The sequence below is a fragment of the Brachyistius frenatus genome, unplaced genomic scaffold (assembly GCF_029030835.1).
Source record: "Brachyistius frenatus isolate BFR_SWC_R1_liver_20210118 unplaced genomic scaffold, ASM2903083v1 Contig_187, whole genome shotgun sequence".
NCBI classification, from domain to species: Eukaryota; Metazoa; Chordata; class Actinopteri; family Embiotocidae; genus Brachyistius; species Brachyistius frenatus.
Genome location: NW_027210786.1, coordinates 694,185 through 715,127, shown reverse-complemented (window position 1 = coordinate 715,127; position 20,943 = coordinate 694,185). Strand labels below are relative to the sequence as shown.

General features: G+C 41.6%; 1 protein-coding gene across 8 annotated transcripts in view; it reads right to left on the bottom strand.

Annotated features, from left to right (window-relative positions):
* Positions 1–20,943, bottom strand: part of evla (Enah/Vasp-like a) — a 35,409-nt gene that overhangs the window by 594 nt on the left and 13,872 nt on the right. For 3 of the 8 annotated variants that reach the window (XM_069718153.1, XM_069718152.1, XM_069718147.1), the window contains exons 2-14: positions 15,466–15,634; positions 14,549–14,729; positions 8,725–8,782; positions 7,733–7,794; positions 5,831–6,766; positions 3,420–3,673; positions 3,135–3,250; positions 2,928–2,955; positions 2,452–2,494; positions 2,245–2,305; positions 1,950–2,007; positions 1,771–1,828; positions 47–1,584 (exon numbers count right to left, since the gene is read on the bottom strand). In XM_069718153.1, coding sequence (XP_069574254.1) covers positions 1,547–1,584; positions 1,771–1,828; positions 1,950–2,007; positions 2,245–2,305; positions 2,452–2,494; positions 2,928–2,955; positions 3,135–3,250; positions 3,420–3,673; positions 5,831–6,766; positions 7,733–7,794; positions 8,725–8,782; positions 14,549–14,729; positions 15,466–15,634 — 2,062 coding nt within the window. In that variant the 3' untranslated portion in view covers positions 47–1,546. Of the gene's footprint in view, positions 1–22; positions 1,585–1,770; positions 1,829–1,949; positions 2,008–2,244; positions 2,306–2,451; positions 2,495–2,927; positions 2,956–3,134; positions 3,251–3,419; positions 3,674–5,830; positions 6,767–7,732; positions 7,795–8,724; positions 8,783–12,896; positions 13,166–14,548; positions 14,730–15,465; positions 15,635–20,943 lie in introns of those variants that run through there. The other 5 variants (XM_069718151.1, XM_069718148.1, XM_069718150.1 and 2 more) reach the window with 5 other exon arrangements.

Sequence of the window (20,943 nt, the reverse complement as noted above, 5' to 3'; positions counted from 1 at the left end):
ACACACACACACACACACACACACACACACACACACACACACACACACACACACACACACACACACACACACACACACACACACCAGGATGTAACGTAAAGGGTTGACACGTGTTGTTTTTGCTTGAATGAATTTACTTTCAGCTTTTAAATCAGAACGTAGTTGAGAGCGGACAGAGTGGATAGAATGCAACAACTGATATTCATCCAAATCCTTCCTGCAAAGACACATTTAGCTACCATCACATTGGCCTACCATTCACCTTCTGCACATTCTTATCTAGGTAAGATTTGCATATTGCCATTGCAACCCCCTTAATTTTTTTCCCACATTATTACCATTATCAAGTTCAACATCCCATATATAGAAAAGGGGAACCTTCATAGAAACAAACCACTATAATAAATGTACCACCGTTTCTATGTTTTTTTATTTTTTATTTTTTTTATTAGACCAAATAAAGAAAAACAAATTCATAGAGACGGAGGGGGTTTCATGCATACTTGGGAGGTTCACAAAGCATAGGGTGACTAATATACTACATTGTTTTATATCTAGGTAAAACCAGGTGGCACATTTACAGTTATCGGCCTGTTTTGTGAATGATCCCCAAGTTTCAATGATCTCACACATCTGAACGGATATAGAGAGAATGGTGTACCTCGGTCACACTGGAGTTGTAGCAGACTGTTTGTATGCGTGGTCATTTGCGTTATGCTTCGGATGAGGAGGAAAGATTGAACTGAATAGCTAATTGTAGTTTAAACATGAATGCTTTTCATGAGTTCTGGAGAGAAAAGATTAGACATACAACACCAGTATGAGCAAGGTCATAAAAAGTCCGTTTTTTTTCAATATGCCAGTCCACGGCAGGTGAGTCTGCAGCACCATGATGCCCATATTGTGCTTGTTTTCATCAAATAGTTCAAGATAAACTAAACAAAAATAATAAAAAATATAAAAGGCTGACATAAATGGTGTGCAAGATTCCTTTGTCCTTCTATAATATCAATAAAATACTCATTGTCATCAACATCATCATCATCACCACAGTTTTTAAATAATAAAACAGTAAAAACTTAGAAAACAAAAATATTTTCTTCTTAAGACTTGGACTGAACAGAGAACAAAGAGTTGCAACACTGGGCTGACTGAGTCTAGGTGCACAGAGAGGACCACAACACCAAACTCAGCACAAATGTCTCTCCATTCATCACTTTGTCTTTTAGTTCACTTTTCATCCTCTGTTTGAGTTTATCAGTCCGTCCGTGCGTCCGTCTGTCTTTATCCATCCTTCTGTTTCCTCTGCTTCTCCTTTACAATAATCCTTGATCTCTCATCTCCATTTCTTTCTTCCATCTTTGCTGTCCAGCAGACTTAAATGTTGGCACAACATCTCTGCAACTTGCATCGTGGCATCGCGAGGTCACAGAAACATTGAGAGAACATTCCCCGGCCCTCGTGTCTGTGCATCTGCATGTCCATCCTCTTTCCAGCTCCTCCTGTTGCTCTCCTCCTTTGCCTCCATCTGCACACTCAGATGGGATTAGGATGTACTGATTCTGCCGATTTCTTGTCTGATGGCTGCAGGAAAAGAACGAGGCCTTTATGTTTGTTCATACTGATGATGTCAGCAAGCTTTGATGTTAGAATTTAAGAAGAAACAGATTTTATTGGCAGATAGTTGTAAAACCTCGTGTGTGGAAAAGATTAACTATTAAACATATGACTGGGTACTGCAGTGAACTTGACAAGCACTGCATTGCTTACCATTAATGATTTCATCTTTCACCTTATGCAACTCACGAACAACTTCATCCAAAATTTCCTGCAGAACGAAAATATACAAACAATTAAGACCTGTTTGTGAGTTTCTTTTCAATTTAACAGGGTGAATAAAACCAATAAAATCCTTCAAATAATATAACATGCTGGAGAATTACACCAACCTGTTTCATCCTGTCAAATTCTGTGTCTGATTCACTAGTGCTGCCGATGGGTCTCACTCTGAAATGCAAAAAGATGAATAAAAATGGTTTTCAGTGGAATATAAGGGACAAAATATTTAAGGGACTTGCACTTTTATTGATAAACAAATTAGACTTCTTCTTATAATCACTATTTCATTGCTTGCACTATTACAACAGAGTTTTGCATAAATCCCTGTGGTTAACGCTAGAGGATTGGTATCTATTTCATATTAAGACCACAATCCCTTTACTCCTCCTCCTCTTATCTGCAGACCTGGACACCAGCGAGGACTTTTCTGCAGAGTTGGATCGTTCCCATGGCTTCCTCACAGCATCTAGAAAGGAGGAAAGAATAAATCACATACGATGAAACAACTTGGCTATGACAAAGAGCGGAGTATACCTTAAAAGCTGTAAGTTTATGTAACTAATGTACCAGCTGTGCTATACAATATATTCTGGAGAGGAAGCTGGTCTGTACCTGTTGAGTTCTGATGACCTGGCCCCCGACCGCTAGAGTCATCCTGCAGGGGAGACAGAAATGGATGCTTTACATTTTTTTAATTTTTTATAGTCAATCAACTTTACTGTAAGTTTTTCAAAGGGGTTGTATTTCAAATACCACCTTAAAAGGACTAGTTCAACATTTGTTAGCCAAGATTCATACCACTCATGTCTGCACCAAATATAAATCCACTGTCAATAGTCAGTTAGGTTTAAAGGTCACCAAATAAATAACACATAATAGCTTGTTTGTTGAGTTGTAATAGAAAAACCGAATTGTTAAATCCACTAGGAAAGAGTCCAGAACACGACGCCCCACCTGTAAAACTACAACCTATTGTTTCCCGCTGCCTGTATGCTAAACTCAACTAACCATCTCCTATCTAACAGACAGACATGAGATTGGTATCGATCTTCGCATTGAACTCTCGACAATAAAGGCACAAGACTTACTTCATCGGGTTTCTCAGAAGCTTTTCGTCTAAGAGAGAGAGGAGAGAGTAAAGACACGAGCACCAGTGAGATTCACGTCCAGATTATTTAGTAACTACTACAGAAAAATGAATAAACACCATGAAGGGAACTAAATAATAATTTACTGCTAGTAAAGCGGAACCAGGAAAACAAAAGGTGAAGGATGTGTTTTTGTCGGTGTTTTACCTGCGAGCTAGTAAGGCATTCATTTCCTGCATCAGTCCCTCCCCACCACCACCACTGCCACCACTAGACCGGTTGGAGTCACTTTTGCCACTAGACCCTGGTGGGCTGCTCTCATCCTGAAGAACACATGATAAATTGGGTTTCTTCTGGATACATTTTTTTATTTTTTTTTTTTAGCTGTGGGGTTATCTGGACCCCTGCCACCAAAACATGCAAAAAAAAAAACAAACATGAAACCAGAAAGACTGGATCTATACCTCCTGACACTCAACCAGGGAAGCTCACCCTATGTACTTTACGTAGTTTGGCTCCAGCCAGTGCTGCAGCCAGTCCTGAGGGTTGGTGTTGGGCACCAGGCGGGCCCCCGGGAGGCCCTCCACCTGTGGGCAGTGGAGGGGGCATGGGTGGGGGCACTGCCATTGGGGGTGGTGGACCGGGTGGTGGCGGTGGGGCTGGAGGACCAGCCATAGGTGGTGGTATTGCAGCTGGAGGAGGCGCCACAGAGAGCATCGATGGGTGACCTGCAGAAACAGGAGGGCCTGGGAGGGGCAAAGTTAGAGCTTGGTTAATGGCTGCATGGGTTTTATTTCTAGTCTTTACCCCTTTGGAAGGATGTTTGAGGACCGTCTGAGGAATAGTGTCATACACACTCTCAGTGTATAGCAAACAACTGCTTATTCATGAGGAGAGTTTATTGGTTATTTGGCAGACTAACTGATGATGAACAGTTTGCAAATTGGTTAAAAGTTAGTGTTTTTAGTTTTCCTGCAACCACTGGTTAAAATCCATTCAATTCAAGATTGAAATCAAATGGTATTGACTTGAAACATGCTTAGGTCATCACATCTGTTTAGTAAAACTTAAAGAAAGCCACCATATTTAATATCTGGCTTAGATAAAGTCAAGCACAGCAAGGGAAACACCCGCAGAGATGAATTTGACAGGTAAGGATTACCTGCACTGTGCCTGCGGGTTTACAGTCACAGCCATCATTTTTTACTGAACACATTTTGACATGTCACAGAAGGAAAAGCTTTGGTGTGAATAATAATCAATGATGTCTGAATTCTGTGCAGCCGTTTCAAACTCAGGGTCCTGAGATTGTTGTATCACTGCTGTGACTCAGTGGGAAATAAAATAGACCCATTATTTGTACTATTAGTGACACCTTTGCTTTTTCTATAACTTCATGTCGAAAGGTTCATTGTGCTAAAATAGGAGAACCCTTGATAAAAAAAAAAAAAAAAAAAGGTAATGAGCTCTACACTGTTTAAACAGTCTGTCATTTGTTTTAAAGTCTCTGCACACCTACAGAGGTTTGTTAGTTTGTCTGGCTAATTTGACATCTAATCAGGCTGAAGTTGGTTGGAGCTTTTAATAAAACTGATCTCCAAAAGTACTGTGCAAACGTTTTAGTCACCCTAAAGGTTTAGATTTACATCCATCACGCCAGTGTAGGGAAATTAAAAAAATATTTAAGGGTCAACTTTTGTTCCGACTGTCCAAGGAAGCCTGATTAGTGCATAAAGTCACTGTTTTTAATGTGAACTGGATCCTGATGAAAATGTATTCATACAGTGTGTTAATCAAAAGGATGACATCGCTGTTCCAAAGAAACGTTTGCAATCATACTTGTGTGCAGAATACCATCTGCATGTGTGAGAGCAAGCAGGAGACAATTCTACAATTTATGCTTTCCTTAGCTTTTAATAGGCATTATGCATAAAGTAATAGATAAACTAAAAACGTCATCACTGCAGGTAGTCTGGTCTCTGCCCAATATTGTAACAGAGTTACATATGTACGTAGTGTGCAGTTTGATGTTGTTGTTTAACAGTGCTGTTTGAATGAGTGTCGGTTATATAAAATGATGCCTTTGCGTTAGATTGGGATACTGGTCTATAATTGTAAATATAATTTACAATCTTGTGGGCAATTTCTGCCCCTCGACAACAGTTTTTAGGGGCTAAATGAGATTTCTTGGAGCATTTTTGCATTTGGCTGCCCTTAATTTCCTACGTCGCATCATACAATACCATAAGGGACGCCTCTGATTGGTCCTACAGCACGACAACAAGCCCAAACTTAGAGCCAGGGACATGGGGAATTTCAGTGACAAGAAGAAGATGGAGTCCTGCAGCAGATGGTGTGATCTGCACAGAATCCTGATCTCAGTCAGTCAGGGATAATATGAGGAACGGAGACGACCTAAATCCACAGACGAACTGTGGCAAGATGTTTAGAACAGCATACCTGCCTGGAGACTGTGCGAGGAGAACTGGTTTAACAGGCAAAACAATGTCTGCACTTTGCATGAAGCTGCCAAAAAAACCAAAAACAAAACTACTCGTGTCATTACTTTTTAAAACATACTCACTTTACTTTTAGTGCCTAAAATGATTGCACAGCACTGTGGGTCTCACCCTTGAGGTGTGAGACATCAAGCAGTGTTTATGCCCTGAGAGTCCTGAGAAGAGGTCTGATCAGACAACGTAAGGGAAAACTCCAAAGTAGGTGAACTCTGGGTGTTTTATGGGCTTTAAGTGCAGATGTATTGTGTGTTTTTGACAAACATGTTCATTAGAGTCAAACTACACTCCCCTGCACATATGAGCCATCCTACACATACACATTCACACACATGAAACATCCCTCTGCTGAGAGACTACCTCCTCCTCTCTCCTCCTCATACTTACTGCTGCTGGCCATGGGGGCCGGCTGGGGGACAGGGGAGGGGGTCTTCTTGGGCGAGCCCCCGTCAGACATGGCAGTGTAAGAGGGGGGCGAGGAGGTGGAAGTGGTGGTGGGGGGCTGGGCCTGTTGGTGGTACACCTGCTGCTGCTGTTGTTGTTGTTGCTGCTGATGCTGCTGAGGGTGGAAGGTGGATGGGTACTGGGGCGGGTGGCTGGGGGTGGGGCCTTGGGCTGTCTGACCTATCAGGGGAGGCAGTGGGACGGCCTCGCAGTACTGCGGAGTGAGTGGCAGATGGTGCGAGTGAGGAGAGTAGGAGTCGTCGGGCTGGCCATTGGAGTGAGGGTGGGGGTGGGGCTGGTGCTGGGGGTACTGGTGGTGAGGGCCCGTCATGGCGCTAGGATCAAGAGCTGGGGGCTTCATCCTAGTGCTTACAGGTGGGAGGGGGTGGGCCACCGGGATGACGGGCTGCGGGGGCAAGACCTGCTTCACGGGCATGGCCATCATTACTGGAGGGGAGGCGGAGGGGGGCAACTGGGCGTACTGGGCGTACATTTGCTGCAAGTGAGAGGCAGACCAAGTGCCATGTTTAGGGGGGAGCATCATGTCTTGCTGCTGCTGTTGCTGCAGGAGTAGGTGGCGGGCTGCTGTGGGAGGAGACAGAGGGATCTGACGGACCTGTCGGCCCTGGGTGGTCACTCCTGCCTGGACTGGGGAAAAGGCTGAGGCGAGCGAGGTGGAGAGCTGGGAGGAGAGCTGGGCCTTGTCCCTAGCAGCCCCCGCCTCTTTCTCCTGAGAGAGAGGGATGGAGGCGGAGGAGGGAGGAGAGGAGGAGGAGGCCACGCGGACGTAGGAGGGTGGCAGTGTGCTAGCTCTGTACTGTCTGTACTCGGGAGGAGTGTCTGGGTGGGTGGAGACTTTATATTGGAGAGTGGAAACGACTGGGACGGGCAAAGAGAGAAAGACAGAGAGAGGAGACAGAGAGAGAGACAGAGAGAGAGAGAGAGAGAGAGAGAGAGAGAGAGAGAGAGAGAGACAGAGAGAGAGAGAGAGGAAGAGGAGATGCAGATGAAGAAGAGGACGAAGGAGGGCAACAAACAAAGGAAAACAGAAAAGAGAAAAACGTGAGAATAATGAAAAGCAACCAACTGAGCAACCAAGCAAGTAAAGATGAGAAAATCAGGAGCAGTCCAAAAAACAGAAGCCAATAGCAAATAAGAAAGAATCAAAATATCATAAAAAGAACAAGCAGCAGAATGCAACATGATTGAGCCATGATCAGAAAGCATATGGCATTTCCCCCCCAACAGTAGCTGGAAGAAAGAGATGGCAGTAGAGCATGTTGCAGGGACAGGGAGGTACTGATATTGCCGGTGACACCAGGGACAAAGGAGGATGTTTAAGTCTGTATGTATATTTAAAGGCAGACTTGAACATTTATATGTGTGCATGGATAAAAAAGCATAAAGGCATACAAGACTGGGGAGTTGTGGTTGAAACTAAGACGGGAAACACTAACACAAACCACACTGGGGGAAGCCTGTTTACCTTCAGGAACCTGATGTATCAGGGTAGGGAATGTCTGGTATTTATTAATGATGAAACCACCTGTTTGCCTTGGGAAAACAAAGCGTGCTTTGCCCGACCCATACAGATAACTCCCCTCATTTAAAAATGACAAAAAAACCAAAGCAGACACAGTTGTTTATTGACAGCTGGAGTACGCTGCGAGGTTTCTTCTTGAACATTTTGTCTCCAATGTTTTTGCAGCTAGGAGCACATGATGTGCTCCTTTTAATGCATTTTTGGTCTCCGGAGCAGCTTGTTTGTGTGCACGCACGAGAGAGTGCGTGTGAGAGAGTTTGTGTTTATATAGCCGGGTGTGGGTGTGTTTGTTCAAACCTCACCTGATCCTGACGTCCGTCGCTCCCTCTCCTTGTGCGCCTGCATCTGATGTTGCTCCATCATCCTATCAAGTGCACGGATGTCACTGCTCTTGGAAGCGGTAGTTTTTAATGTTTGTTTGAATAAATCAGGACTCATGTGTGGCTTAGCTGTGGTTATAACACTATCATCAGTGGTTATATGATCAGAACATTAAAGGTTATGAACATATTCAGCAGGAACCAACGGACCCAGGGATGAGTCAGGGGTTCAGTCAAGTTTTCAAGAGATGTGTAAAACAAATATGCAAAACAACATCATTGAACACATCGACACTGCAGGCAAAACCACTGTGTTCACGCTCAAGTCAATTTTTAGATTTTGGGTTCTTTTACTTTCATAACACGTCTTCTTTCAGACTAGAGAAAATAAAACTTCCACATTAGATTGCTTATTGCATTGAACTTTGTGTATTTACATCTGTGGATTTTTCCTAAATACACCAAGTTAGCATCTATAAAATGTTATATAAATCAGGCTGTGGTTTATATATGACCAAATCCCTTCAGTAAAACCCTTCAGAATAGAGTTATGAATACAAGTGGAACGTTTGGTGTATGTACAGGCTACTGAAGTGGAGATTTCTGGCTGAGTATTTTCTCATTCATGGAGAGATAAAAAGCGGTACCCATAATCCTCTCTATCAAATCCTTTAACTGTAATAGTTCAACAAAATGAAACAAGTATATTGACCCTGGCTTTATCCAAATTTCAGAATACTGCTCTGGATAGTTATGCAAATCAGTGTATGTTAGAATAGATAAAGCCTCATTTACATATTTATACATAACATTTCAGAAAACATATAATTAGTGTAGAATTACATAACATTTTTCATGGTGATATCTTTCAGTCACATTTTTTACCCTGTTAAGTTATAATGTCTCAATGCCCTAAAATGCATTGTTTCACTTGCTTTTTATACTTTTGCATGTGCTCCTATTAGAAATCATACCTCCTTTGTGCTTCGTTTTCTTCTGAAGAGGGCCCATTTTGGCGCTGAACAACCGGACCTGAAACACACAAAATGTGGAAAAAAATAAATAAAAATCAACCACATAAAAACAACAAAACAAGTATCAACCCACACAATTAATCCACATCTGTTATGTATAAACCTTTTTTACTTTTTGATAGATCAAATAAATGATACAATATTTGCCCTGAGGTGCAGAGTATCACCTTTTATTGCATTACAAACCAAAAAACTATTTATGACTGCACCACAGAGACAGAAACAAACACATCTTTCAGTCCTCAGATATGTAACACATGTGAGAGTAACTTTGAGAGACATTTCCATATGGGAACAAGCCCTAAAAATAATAATAATCTCATATGAAACAGTCTCCATAGTGAGTGCAGGAAGAGAAGCTTGATAAACGGACAGCAGCAGGCATCATGTGAGGTACTGTGACTTTGCCCTGGAGAGCCTGCAACTGTTTATAATGTAATTTCCTCAACATGTTGCTCGCCACAGGAATTTCAACTGTAAACCTCAGAGAAGGGAACAAACAGGAACCCTGGGAACATGGCAGGACAATTTCACACAAATGTGATAGGGTCCCCAAATTAAATCAAAAACATATTGCACTCAGTTGGACGCAGGTGAGCCATAAAATCCTCCCTATAAAAGTTAACATATCTTTCACTACGTCAGCAGTGTTTAATGAAGTTACCTCAGGACGGGCTGCGTGCCCACAGCTGGTGTTGAATAATCAACATCAGCCACGTGATGAGCTCAGTTTAGCACTTTGCAGCAGTCTTCCTCCTCCCCGCCTCCCCCACTGGAGCGGCTATTAACGAGGAGCAGCAGGAAGAACGCTTATCACATATCACCAGAATACCAGGCATTAAAACCTCAAAGCCCACTGTGACATCAAGATCACCCATGGGTGATATTTCCGTTCGCTGCGTCTGGAGCATGCGGGCGGGCGGCGGGCGGGGTGATGGGGGCAGTCAACAAGAGGCAGGGCCAAGCGGTGACAAGCTCAGTGTGGATCACAGATTCTAACTTCATGTGATAAAGTCAAAACATTGAACTGTTTTGGCCTTTTTGAACCTAATTCAATGTGCGGTTTTCCTCAGCACCTTCTGTGTTTTGATTAGTCAGCGGTTTTTTTTTTTTTTTTTTTTTACAAAAAAGGGAGTCCTTTTGCTTTAAACCTTTTACTTACTTTCTTGAATATTTAGTTGTGTGAAATGTAAATAAATCAAAACCTTTCAACTTTATTTGATGGAACATCTTTTACGGGTTAGTGCAATTGACTTTGTGCTTTACAGGTGAATAAAACAACAGTACAGATATATCTGAAAAACAAACAAAAAGTAATCTATTTACTCGAGATTTCATCTAAGTTTTATCCAAAGGCAACTGGACTTCTTTTACTGTCCTGAAGATGTTTCGCCTCTCATCCGAAAGGCTTCTTCACTCCTGAACAGAGCTGAACTAAACAGTGAACTAAAGAGGACTTTCAGATGAGAGGTGAAACTAAAAGAAGTCCAGGTGAACAAGTGTGGTTATTTATATAAAAATGACTTCTCCCTCAAACTCTCAGTGTGTAGTGATTAATGTAGTACGTGAATAAGCATTTTACATGCTGGTTTGTCGCTAATGACAAATGTTGATTTATTGTGCCACAGCTGACCTGGTTGTTGTGCTCGTAGAACAAAAAGCACACAATAAAGAAGCGACGCCTTGAAGATGTCGCGCCTCCTTCCACCCCTGACACTCCACTGAACTCTGCTTGTTAGCGGTAATGATCCGCTCTGCTAGGAGCTACACATTAAATTGAGTAAACATTCAGAGGGTTGAGCAAATATTTAAAGGGTCAAAAGCAAAGAAACACACCCTGTCTCTGTGAGAGGAGCTCTGTAAAAAGCTCTTTTCTTTGATCAGGCCTAATTTAGAAAACCTGAAATGCTAATAATATGAGCTCTTATCTGAATGAATAGGAAGAGAGAGTAGCCGGGTGACAGAAGAATGGCTCTTTGAACTGCATGTACCAACGACTACAGGATGTTTTCTTTAGGAGACTTGAGGGATTTAGTCTTTGAACACAACCCAATTAACACAATATCGAACCTTCACCACCCTTCTGCAGAAAGTAAAGAGGGAGATGTCAAAGAGACACTTAACTATGCTGCATGTGTGTCCGTGTGTGTGTGTGTGTGTGTGTGTGTGTGTGTGTGTGTGTGTGTGTGTGGGGGGGGGGGGGGTTTTCCACTGCTGATATGATGTATGGTCTGTGGCTGTGGCTGTTGCCATGGTGAAGGTCAAGGAAGAACAGGAAGCCCAGCGGACGAAAAGGGCCTGATTAGACTTGTAAGCATTATTCCCGAGCCCAGAAGACCAAGGTGTGTGTGTGTGTGTTTGTGTGTGTGTTTTTGTGTGTGTGTGTGTGTGTGTGTGTGTGTGTGTGTGTGTGTGTGGGGGGGGGTTATCTTAATGTAATCAAAGAAAATTAAATTGTGCCTCCTGTACTCTGTCATTCTTTCTTTAATCACATAGATGATTAAAAGGTGATGAAAAACAGCCATGGAGGGAGATGGACATGATCAATTTGCCACCTTCGCTAAAAATGACTTATCTCGAAGTCTTCTCCGACTCCGATTTGTACTTTTAGAAAAAAACAACAAGGCTGCCAGCTTGGGTTTACCCGTCTCAGCAACTGAAGTAGAAACTGATATCAGTTCATCACAAATAACAACGGTGAAGGTAGATCTCCTGATCTGGATGGATGTGTTCTACTACAAGTCTTTTCAGGCTCTCTTTCCCGTTTCCTGACGTGTACGACAACGTCTCTATCAGTGTGCCGTTCGAGACACCTGTTCATAGTGTTCTTCATTGAAATCAAGGAGGCGCTGAGATTGCGATCACAGATTGGCAGCAGTCTAAATATTTAACTACATAGGCAACCAGTAGCGGCAATTTACTTATCTAAATAAATCCTTTAAAAGGTCCAGTGTGCGTTCAGGAGGATCTATTGTCAGAAATGATATTAAATATATTCAGAATTATGTTTTCATCTGTCGCCTGAAGCTAAGAATTGTTGTGTTTTTGTTATCTTACAATTAGCCCTTTATATGTGCATAGGGAGTAGGTCCCATTCTGCAGAGCTTGCCATGTTGTACTGTCGTGTTTATACAGCAGCCCAGAAGGGACAAACCAAACACCGGCTCTACAAAGGGCCTCCCATATTTTCCACGAGATTCACGGCCAACATAATTCCTCTTACACGCTTGGAAGGCGAAGGTGATGCGAGAGGTCACTTGTTCAGTTGTTTGCAATCTGCAGCCTCGCTACTAGATGCGGCTGAATCCTAAACACTGCTCCTTTAAAAAGTACCAATACAACAATGTAAAAAATACCCCGTTACAAGAGAAACTCCTGCAATCACAATCTGCCAAAGTATATGTAGCATTTTATTGTTGTAACTGGTCAAGACAAAGCTACTTTTAACAACTATATTTAACTTCTTTATATTCACTTTGGTAACTTGGTCCAGTCCAAAAGAAGCTGACCCCTCTAATGGGTGACAAAATAAATCTGAGGAACTGTCAGTGACTCGCTGGGGAGAAGTTAAGAAAGAAACTAAGTTCTACAAAGCAAATCTGTGCTTATCTTTCTATGTAAAATATTGAATAAAATTATGAGCCACAACGTTATTTAACTGAGTCCATCTGAGACATTTAGAGGTGAAATCTTTAACAACTCAAAGACATCTAAAACTCAAACACTGCTTTATTGGTAAGACTTTCAAAGGCCACAAAGGTTTTGAACCACTGGTTTATGTTACGAGCTAATTTATCTTATCTGAGTTTTTTTTTTTATGTATTTTTTTTTATCTGAAAAGTAACTACAGGTGTCAGGTAAAAGTAGAGGAATAAAAAGTACAATATTTAATATGAAATATAGTTGAGAGGAAGTATAAGGTAGCAAAAAAAATGGAAACACTCAAGCTTAGTAGAAGTAACTCATGACTTATTTCTACTGCACAATCACCTACACACCCAAACTGTTACTGAAGGAAATGGCTACTGCTCAACTTCCCTCCATCTGCTGAGCAGTCCGTTGTCATGGAATACATGCAAGGTGGATCTATTTTTCTACAGCACGACACTTACTGAGGACGATAATGGCCGACGAAACCTGTCTCAGGATGCCAGGTGAAATCTCCGGAGTCAGGAGCATGGTGGGAAAATAACCTAATTTCCCTACTTCCACAGCCGAGTAATGATCAGACTATACAGGGGGATCGGTGCGACTTCTTTCAACGAGGAGTAGCATAGGGGAGGAGTTAAAGCAAGTAAGCCACGGTTCCCCACAAACACAGACACCTTGCATGACCAGGCCGATGATCTCGCATCCAAATGCACCCAAAAAAAGGAGAGCTGCCATGTGAGCAAGATGGGGTACGACACTAAGGCACCGCACGGGATATTTTGGCCACTAATAGGAGGGTCACAAGGATGAGATGGTATGGGATGACACCGCAGTTAAACACACACAGATATATTCTCTCTCGTACACACACACACACACACACACACACACACACACACACACACACACACACACACACACACACACACACACACACACACACACACACACACACACACACACACACACACATGCAGAGCTTATAAGTAGCTTGTAACCAGAGACGGTCAGAAGCTATTTAGTAAACCAGGAGTAGGTGTGAATTTAGCCTCAAGCACAGTTCAGGGTTTCAACAGAATTTTTTTCACTATCATCTATCATTGTTGAAAAAAATTACAGATTTGCTCATTTAACCACATGTGCAGAGTTGTTCTGTTTTTTGTTTTTTTGTTTTTTACTTCTGCTGGAAAGTAGTACACTGCAATGAAAATACCCCCCTCCTTAAAAATAAAAATAAATAAAAAAATCCTTACATATAGGACACATTTTAGTCAGCAACCAACTATCCCCTGATATTGTTATTGTTTGGTTGAGTATCAACTGTGTATCTGCAGTACACTTTATGAACCAGCAGGGTGTAGTAGAGCTTAGTTTAACAGTGACATCTCATCGGCTTTGAAAATTTGATTTTGATTTTTGATTTTATACACTTTATTAATCCCCGAGGGGAAATTTCTTCACTACAGCAGGGGGGCTCTCAGGGGGAGATGCTGCAGCAGGCTGCCACGACCGCGGCGCCAGGTAACCTGACCTGAAGTGCATGTTTTTTGGATGATGGGAGGAAGCCGGAGAACCCGGAGAGAACCCACGCAAGCACAGGGAGAACATGCATATTGAATGTGGAAATAGTGTATTCATCTATTTAGATTAATGTACTGTTTAAATGTATCGTATCTTCAACATGCTGTCTGTGTGCATCCTTTTTAACATGTTATGACGAGCAAAAACACATTTTAAAGACAACAAACAAACTGAAACCTACGTGGATCAGGCGGATCGATGTGGTTACCTGACATTATTTTGAGACAAAAAAACTGATTTCAGTTGATTATAGATGACAGCTGTCGACAACTGATAGTAATTTGACCCGAAATTCCTGTGAGGTTTCACTGAAAAACATAGCAGGTGTAACAATTGCAAAAATGTCATCTCTTATTGAAATGAACCATTCAGAAAATGTCTTAAAATATCCTCGGCCTGCCGAGAAATAAAACACAATGCTTTGTGCTTTGTAGAAAACGGTGATAATAAAAAGAAGCTGTGAGATATAATAGTGGTCAAAAGTAGGTATTAAAATAACAATAAAATACCTTTAGTCCATAAAGGTGCTTACCTCCACTGTCGGGGGAGCTGAGGACATTGAGGGCGAACAGCATGGCGTTGGAGAAGGTGGTGGCCTCCTCCTTACTGGCAAAGTTCAGCCCATAGACCTGCCGAGCGTCACGCCACTGATGGAAGGTCGGGGTGGCCTGGTTGTATTTCAGGCCCTTCACTATGGAGTAGTTGATCACCACCTTCGATGGAGGAAAGGAAATTAAGCAGCCAATTAAAACTGTACATCAACTGACTTGTCACTTCAATGGACGGTGCAGCTTTATACGCCTCGACAGCCGTTACTGATGACGTGGATGGAGATTTAAATTGTTTAAAACTTTCCATAATCTGAGATTAAAACTTCTACCATGCCAATGTATCAAAGGACACTATAAGAACTGGCATTTAATTATGCTGCAAGCACAAAAACTTGCTATAACACTAAAGAAGTGTTAAAACAGCAGTAAAAATAGACCCTAAAAAAAAGGCATTGAAGTGACATTTTTTGATGTTACATTTTCTTTTGAGGATAAATAACTTGAGTCACATCAAGATTTGTACTCTCTAAATCCTGAGCATTAGCATTGTGTTTTATATTCGATAAAAGACCCAAGTTTTCTTTAAGACTTTAGAACCATCATACAAGACCTAAGCCACCACAGAAGAAGGAGAGACACTAATTTCTGCTCTATATACAGTATATTTTTTTGTTACAAGAAGAAACTCTCACTCAGAAAGATTTTGGTTTACGATCTCCATCAAATGTCCTTAAAATATAAAAACAAGAACTTGTGCTTGCACATCGCAAATTTGCAAAGTATTTGGTCTATATGAGCTTTTACCTCTCAGCACTAAATGCTGACATTGCATTAAACCTAAACATCCCCCCGTCAGGAGAAGTGTGTTGCTGCTCAATCGCTTCGTCGCGTCTCTCACCTGCTGGTCCTGCAGTTTGACGCCCACCACTCTGAAGGTGTTGTTGGCAGTGTTGTGGTAGATGTTGATGCGGCTGAAGCCCTGCTGCCCGGGCTTGATGGGCACCCACTTCTTACTGGCGTCGTCGTAGACCATGACTGAGGCCCGCGCCTGGCAGATACTCTGTTCACTGGGAGAGGAGAGAGAGAACATGACGAGTCCAGGTAAATATCATGACACTGCGTACAGGAATGTAGACATGCGTTCAGTGTACTTTCACACGGAGTATTTCTTTCTTTTATGTATCTTGCCAGATAGCTAAAACATGATTTTTTTTTTTTTTTTTGGGGACAAATGGGAAGGTTGTTGGTGTTCAAATTTACCAACAACAGATATCTGCTTCTGTTAGATTATAGATGTACAAATCTCACTATTATGCTTCAGCCTTTGAAAAAGTATCGTAGAAGAAGCCTCGATGAGCTTTGAAATCTAATGGAACAGATGTTTTGGTTTTGGCTCACTGAATAGCAGAAAACATCAGATTATAGAGATGCTTCAGTCTGTATACTGTCAGTGTTGGTCAATCAAATTAAACCAATGAAACAGAGTCACTGTATAATTTCCTGGTGAGCTGAGGGGTCACTGGGGAGCCACACCTCTCAGCAGCTACCACTACACGCTACCACTTTAGGAATAACATGCTGCCACTGAAGGAAACTGACAGCCTGTGTGCACTGAGCTGAAGGTGGGTTGCCATTTTTGAAATCTATAAACAAGATCTCAACCAAAAACTGAACCCTGGAAAATTCCCCGTTCCCTCGCGGCCTTTACTGCGGTGTGGTGGCATCGAGAAACGTTCAGAGTCATCGGTGCAGGAGGGTGTGCGCAGTGCGTCGGGTAATGATACGCTGTGTTAAAAACACAAGTGTTTGATCAGTGGACGTGTCTCCAGCTCGGATAAAAAGATGATGAAAGTCACAGCGCAGGGCTACCAGGAAGCATTCAATTACGGTGTTCACAACCACGGGGCTGAACAGGGATTTAGTTCACTGAAAAGACACATTTGGCCTGTGACTTATGTGGTTCACACAAATCACATCACAAATGAAACAGTTTCAAGAGACATAGCTTCTTTGTACAAGTTGGGCCGTATGTTTTATGTGCGACTACCGTTATGACTTGAGCACCACGTGTCCCCAAAGGTGTTAAAATTGCCTCAGTATGGAAACACACGGCAGCAGATGGAGAGGGGATGTGGACAGGGAGCAGGTGAGGTTAACTTGGTGAACCGGTGAAGCGACTAATTTTTACTTTCATCACCTCAGAGAGCGACTCTCTGGCAGCCAGACTCACTTTAACAGGCTGAAGGTGTGAGGCCAAGAAAAGCAAACTGAAGCGCAGTGTTCTTCAGTGACTGATGAGGTATTAGAGCTCAGTTCAACTTGATCTTATTTATTTAGTTCATTTAAAATGATATGAAATAAAACAAAATAATTCGGTCACTGCAGCACAACAAATGGCATCAGGTGAAAAATCAGCCTCCAAAAAAATTCACAAATAGATTAAAAATGAAAAAAAAATTCCCACAGCTGCAACATACAATTATTTTACAAAGGATTGCAGATTATTTTGTTGTTTTACCAATTCATCATTTAGTATACAAAAAAGCAAGAAATTAGCTGATCTAATTTTGTCGTGATCTGCAACCTTTTTAAATGATTTATTACATCACATTTTATAAAAGAATACAATTTGAGACCTTGGGATGATACCTCTTTCAGAGGGCTTCTCAGCATCATAATACTGCACAACACAAAATAAAAAGTAAAATGAACCTAAAGTAAAGTGATGCATTGTTCTTTTACTATTGAAAAGGGAGGCTGAAGTGACTGAGATTATACAGTGTGATGCTATTCCCCTTAACAATTTAGAAACACTTATATTGTCAATAGAAATGGCAGAAAACTAAGGAGCTACATAAAGATGCAGATACATGAGGTTTTCTTTCTTTGTGGTTATCAGGAGCTGGGACTTGTTTCTACGAGCCTGAGGGCATAAACAACATCGAAATGCCAACATGTGACTTCCTCCTCCGACAGTGATGTGCTGCTCTGTAGGAGGAAGACAGCGTGATACCTGATACACCCCCCCCCTTCCCTCCCGGACTCCTCTAACACATGGTTCGGCCTCAGCTGGCATCCTTTTACTTCCTGACATCATCTCCTCTCGTAGATCCCTCGCGGTTGTCTGAACGGCCTCAAATCACTCAGCAGATACTGGCATCACCCAAAAGCAAGCATCTCAGCAATATTCTATAAAATGTTTCCTATCTCGGATTGGGGAAGGGATGGACACTGTTCTTGCAAACATCTTCTCATCGTAAGAATCTGAAAGTGAAAAAAAACCCTGTTTGACATGACAGCCATGTACACAGACGGTTAATTTTGAGCAAAAGTATTAGAAAGCCTTTGTATTGAACTGAACAGCACGTCACATCGTTCCCAAGGGAGGAGCCTTTAAAGCTTGCTTGACAGATGGATTTGAGCAACTACTCCCATGATTACAGCCCCCCCCCCCCCCTCTGTCAAATATCCATCACTCCCCACTGCGCAACTGTTGTCGAGTTAACCAGCAGCAAAATCAGCATGTGACACGTCTGGATGGCACAAGTTGGTAAAAGTAAGACAAAAGTGAGAGAACAAAAAAGGTTACGTAATAAATATCCTCCGTCAAGGGAAAAACAGGAACTTCAAAATCAAACGGGAAATTCATACAAGCGGATGTGAATATGAAGTTTCTCAGATGTAGGACAAATCCAACCGCAACAATTCACTCCAGATGAAATCGGAAATCTTGACAGCTGTGATGCGGAGATTCATCCTCAGCATGAATGCAAACATAATCTTCCCCCTCATGTAAAATAGGCACAAATACTTCCGTTTTAAATGGAAAATATTCATCAGCTTCATCACTTATATTCTAAAGTCCCCTCCGATAAGCTTGCGAAGCTCCTATTCAAAATTCTAATCGATGAGGGATAAATACAGACATCATGTTTTTTGAATCTCTAAATATGTTACACGCTCTCTAATCACATAACAGACACTTCTCTCCACTTCTGAGACCCAACAGACCACCAGGGTCTCACTGGGAGAAGAAAGGGAGGGGAGGAGGGGAGGAAAGAAGGGAGGGAGGGGAGGTGCAGGGCTGCATCCCTGCAATGGATCTTCTTACAAAAACAGGCCCTATTTCTGGAGCAGTTTGGGGCAGAGGGACGGAGTGGCTCGAGCTCGACGGTTTCGGTTCTCTTCAAGAAGTCAGAAATAAAGTTTGTGTCTCGTCTACACCTCCTATTCATACCGAGTGTTGCTCAATCAACACATCATGACGTGTAAAGTGAAGAAGGAGGATAATCACTTAATCAAGACCATCACATAGAAGCTCAGCTCACTTGAATAAAGAATGACTTCCCACCATCTCTGACGGTGCACTAAATGCTCCTATGCGTGATCTTGTATCTGAATGCAGTCGACTCTGTAGGTCACATGACGAAGAGGACAAAAGGCACAACAGAGCACATGATAGCTGCTTCACATCACAGCAGCTTCGACCAAATTAAAAGAATAAGTTACTCGTTGGATTGCTGACCAGAAAAGGGTCAGATGACGCAGAGGAGAGACGAAGAACAGAGTGACTATGTGTTTGTGGTGAGTGGATAGCAGACGATTGGGCATAATCTGAAAAAGGTCAGCTATGGCTGAAAATCACAATCAGTGACATTAAAGTAACGTGATGAATCAAACTGATGTGCAGAGGTGGAAAGAGCCAGATAAAGAATATTAAAAGGTCAAATTAAAGTTGAAATTATTTTAGAGTATATGTGAGGTTTAGGACGAGGAGATGTTGTGTTGCTTTTCACTGTCCATTGATATCCACCAAATCCAGATGTAAATAGTTGGCTCCCTTTTCACTAGCTAGCAATGACTAACAAAGTTGTGAGTTGAAAAACAAAACCAAAAATGTGGTGAAAGAATAATTTAATGTTACTAATAAAGTCTGAGGAGCAGAGTGAGGTCTGTCTTTGGGATAAAGAGTGGAGAGGATGAAGAAAACACACTGATTAATTTCTCTTTATATTTTGAATCAGTGTTTTAGATACCCATGAAAGAGATTGATCGTAAGATTAGAGCAGATTTATGTTGGCTGTGATCTGAAATGTAAAGCTTCAAGGGATGCAAGACGTAAGTTTATCGATTACAAAGATTTATCTATTTAAAATACAGAAAAGGACCTTCATTGCCATCTTAGCGTAGTTACTGTGCATGGATACGTTTCTGTACAGTGATGCATGATGATGCATCCAAGACATGATATGTTGGAAATGTAACACAAAAGTAGGAATATTTTTACATGTTTTATAGGATTTTCCTTTAGTTTTGCTTTACTGGAAAAAGGTAAGAAAAAAACTGAAGATAAATATCTATTTCTCTCAATCCGCCAGGGATTATTAAAGCAGAGTTTTGGCTGTCTTACTTTACATATCAAGTCCGTACAGAGTGCGTTGCTTTGTTTTGAAATATCGAGTGCCAGTAATAATGTCCAAAGTAAACCTGGTCAAATATGGCCTGATCTTCTGACAAGCATTGAGGGTGCAGTGGAAAGAAACAGTGCTACATGTACAAAATCAATCATATAAGAATAGTTGTGTGTCTTTTGTGTTTACACAGCTGTATTTTTTCCAATTATTTTACAATATCACATTTGCATTGTATTTCTGTAGATGATAAAAATTAAAAAAAAAAAAAAACGTGTTTGGGCTGAAGACTGCGGAGTCAGGAAATATTCCTCTGTTGGGTCATCACATACATGTTAATACAGAAATATTGATTATATCTGTTCTAAGCAGTTTCACTAAAGGTGCAGAAAGCTTGCATGAACCACAGCTGATTGATCATCAGCTGATCCTCTGAATGTTTAAACCCGCTGATATTTTCCCTCTTGTGTATTCTTTAGACTACCTTTTGAAAAATGCATAAGCACTCTCCCACTGACAGCTCATGAATACAAATAAATAAAAAATACATGCTACATGTGTCCCACACCACACCGACAGGCTAATGAGACAAGCACATTTTTTTTAAATGAATGCTGTTGTGAAGGTACCTGGCTCCTATCTTTTCGTGAACTGTCGACATATTTGACATATTTAAAGTACTCGTCCAGGATCAACTTGACTTGATTTGCCCGATACTGAAGATCCTGTCTGAGCATTTCTCCTTGTTTTTGCTGGAATAAGCAGATTTCTTAGAATAATATTCATCTGAAAAAGCAGCCTGAGAAGAGTGAGAAGAAGAAAAAAAAAAGAAAAAAAAAAAAAGACAAGGAGTACGGAGCAGGAGCGATGAAAAGGCGGTAGACAGAAAAACAAGAGCAGAGAGGATATGAAGCCACACTGAGCGCTTCATCATGTCAAATAAGCCTTATAGACGAGTGGTGAAA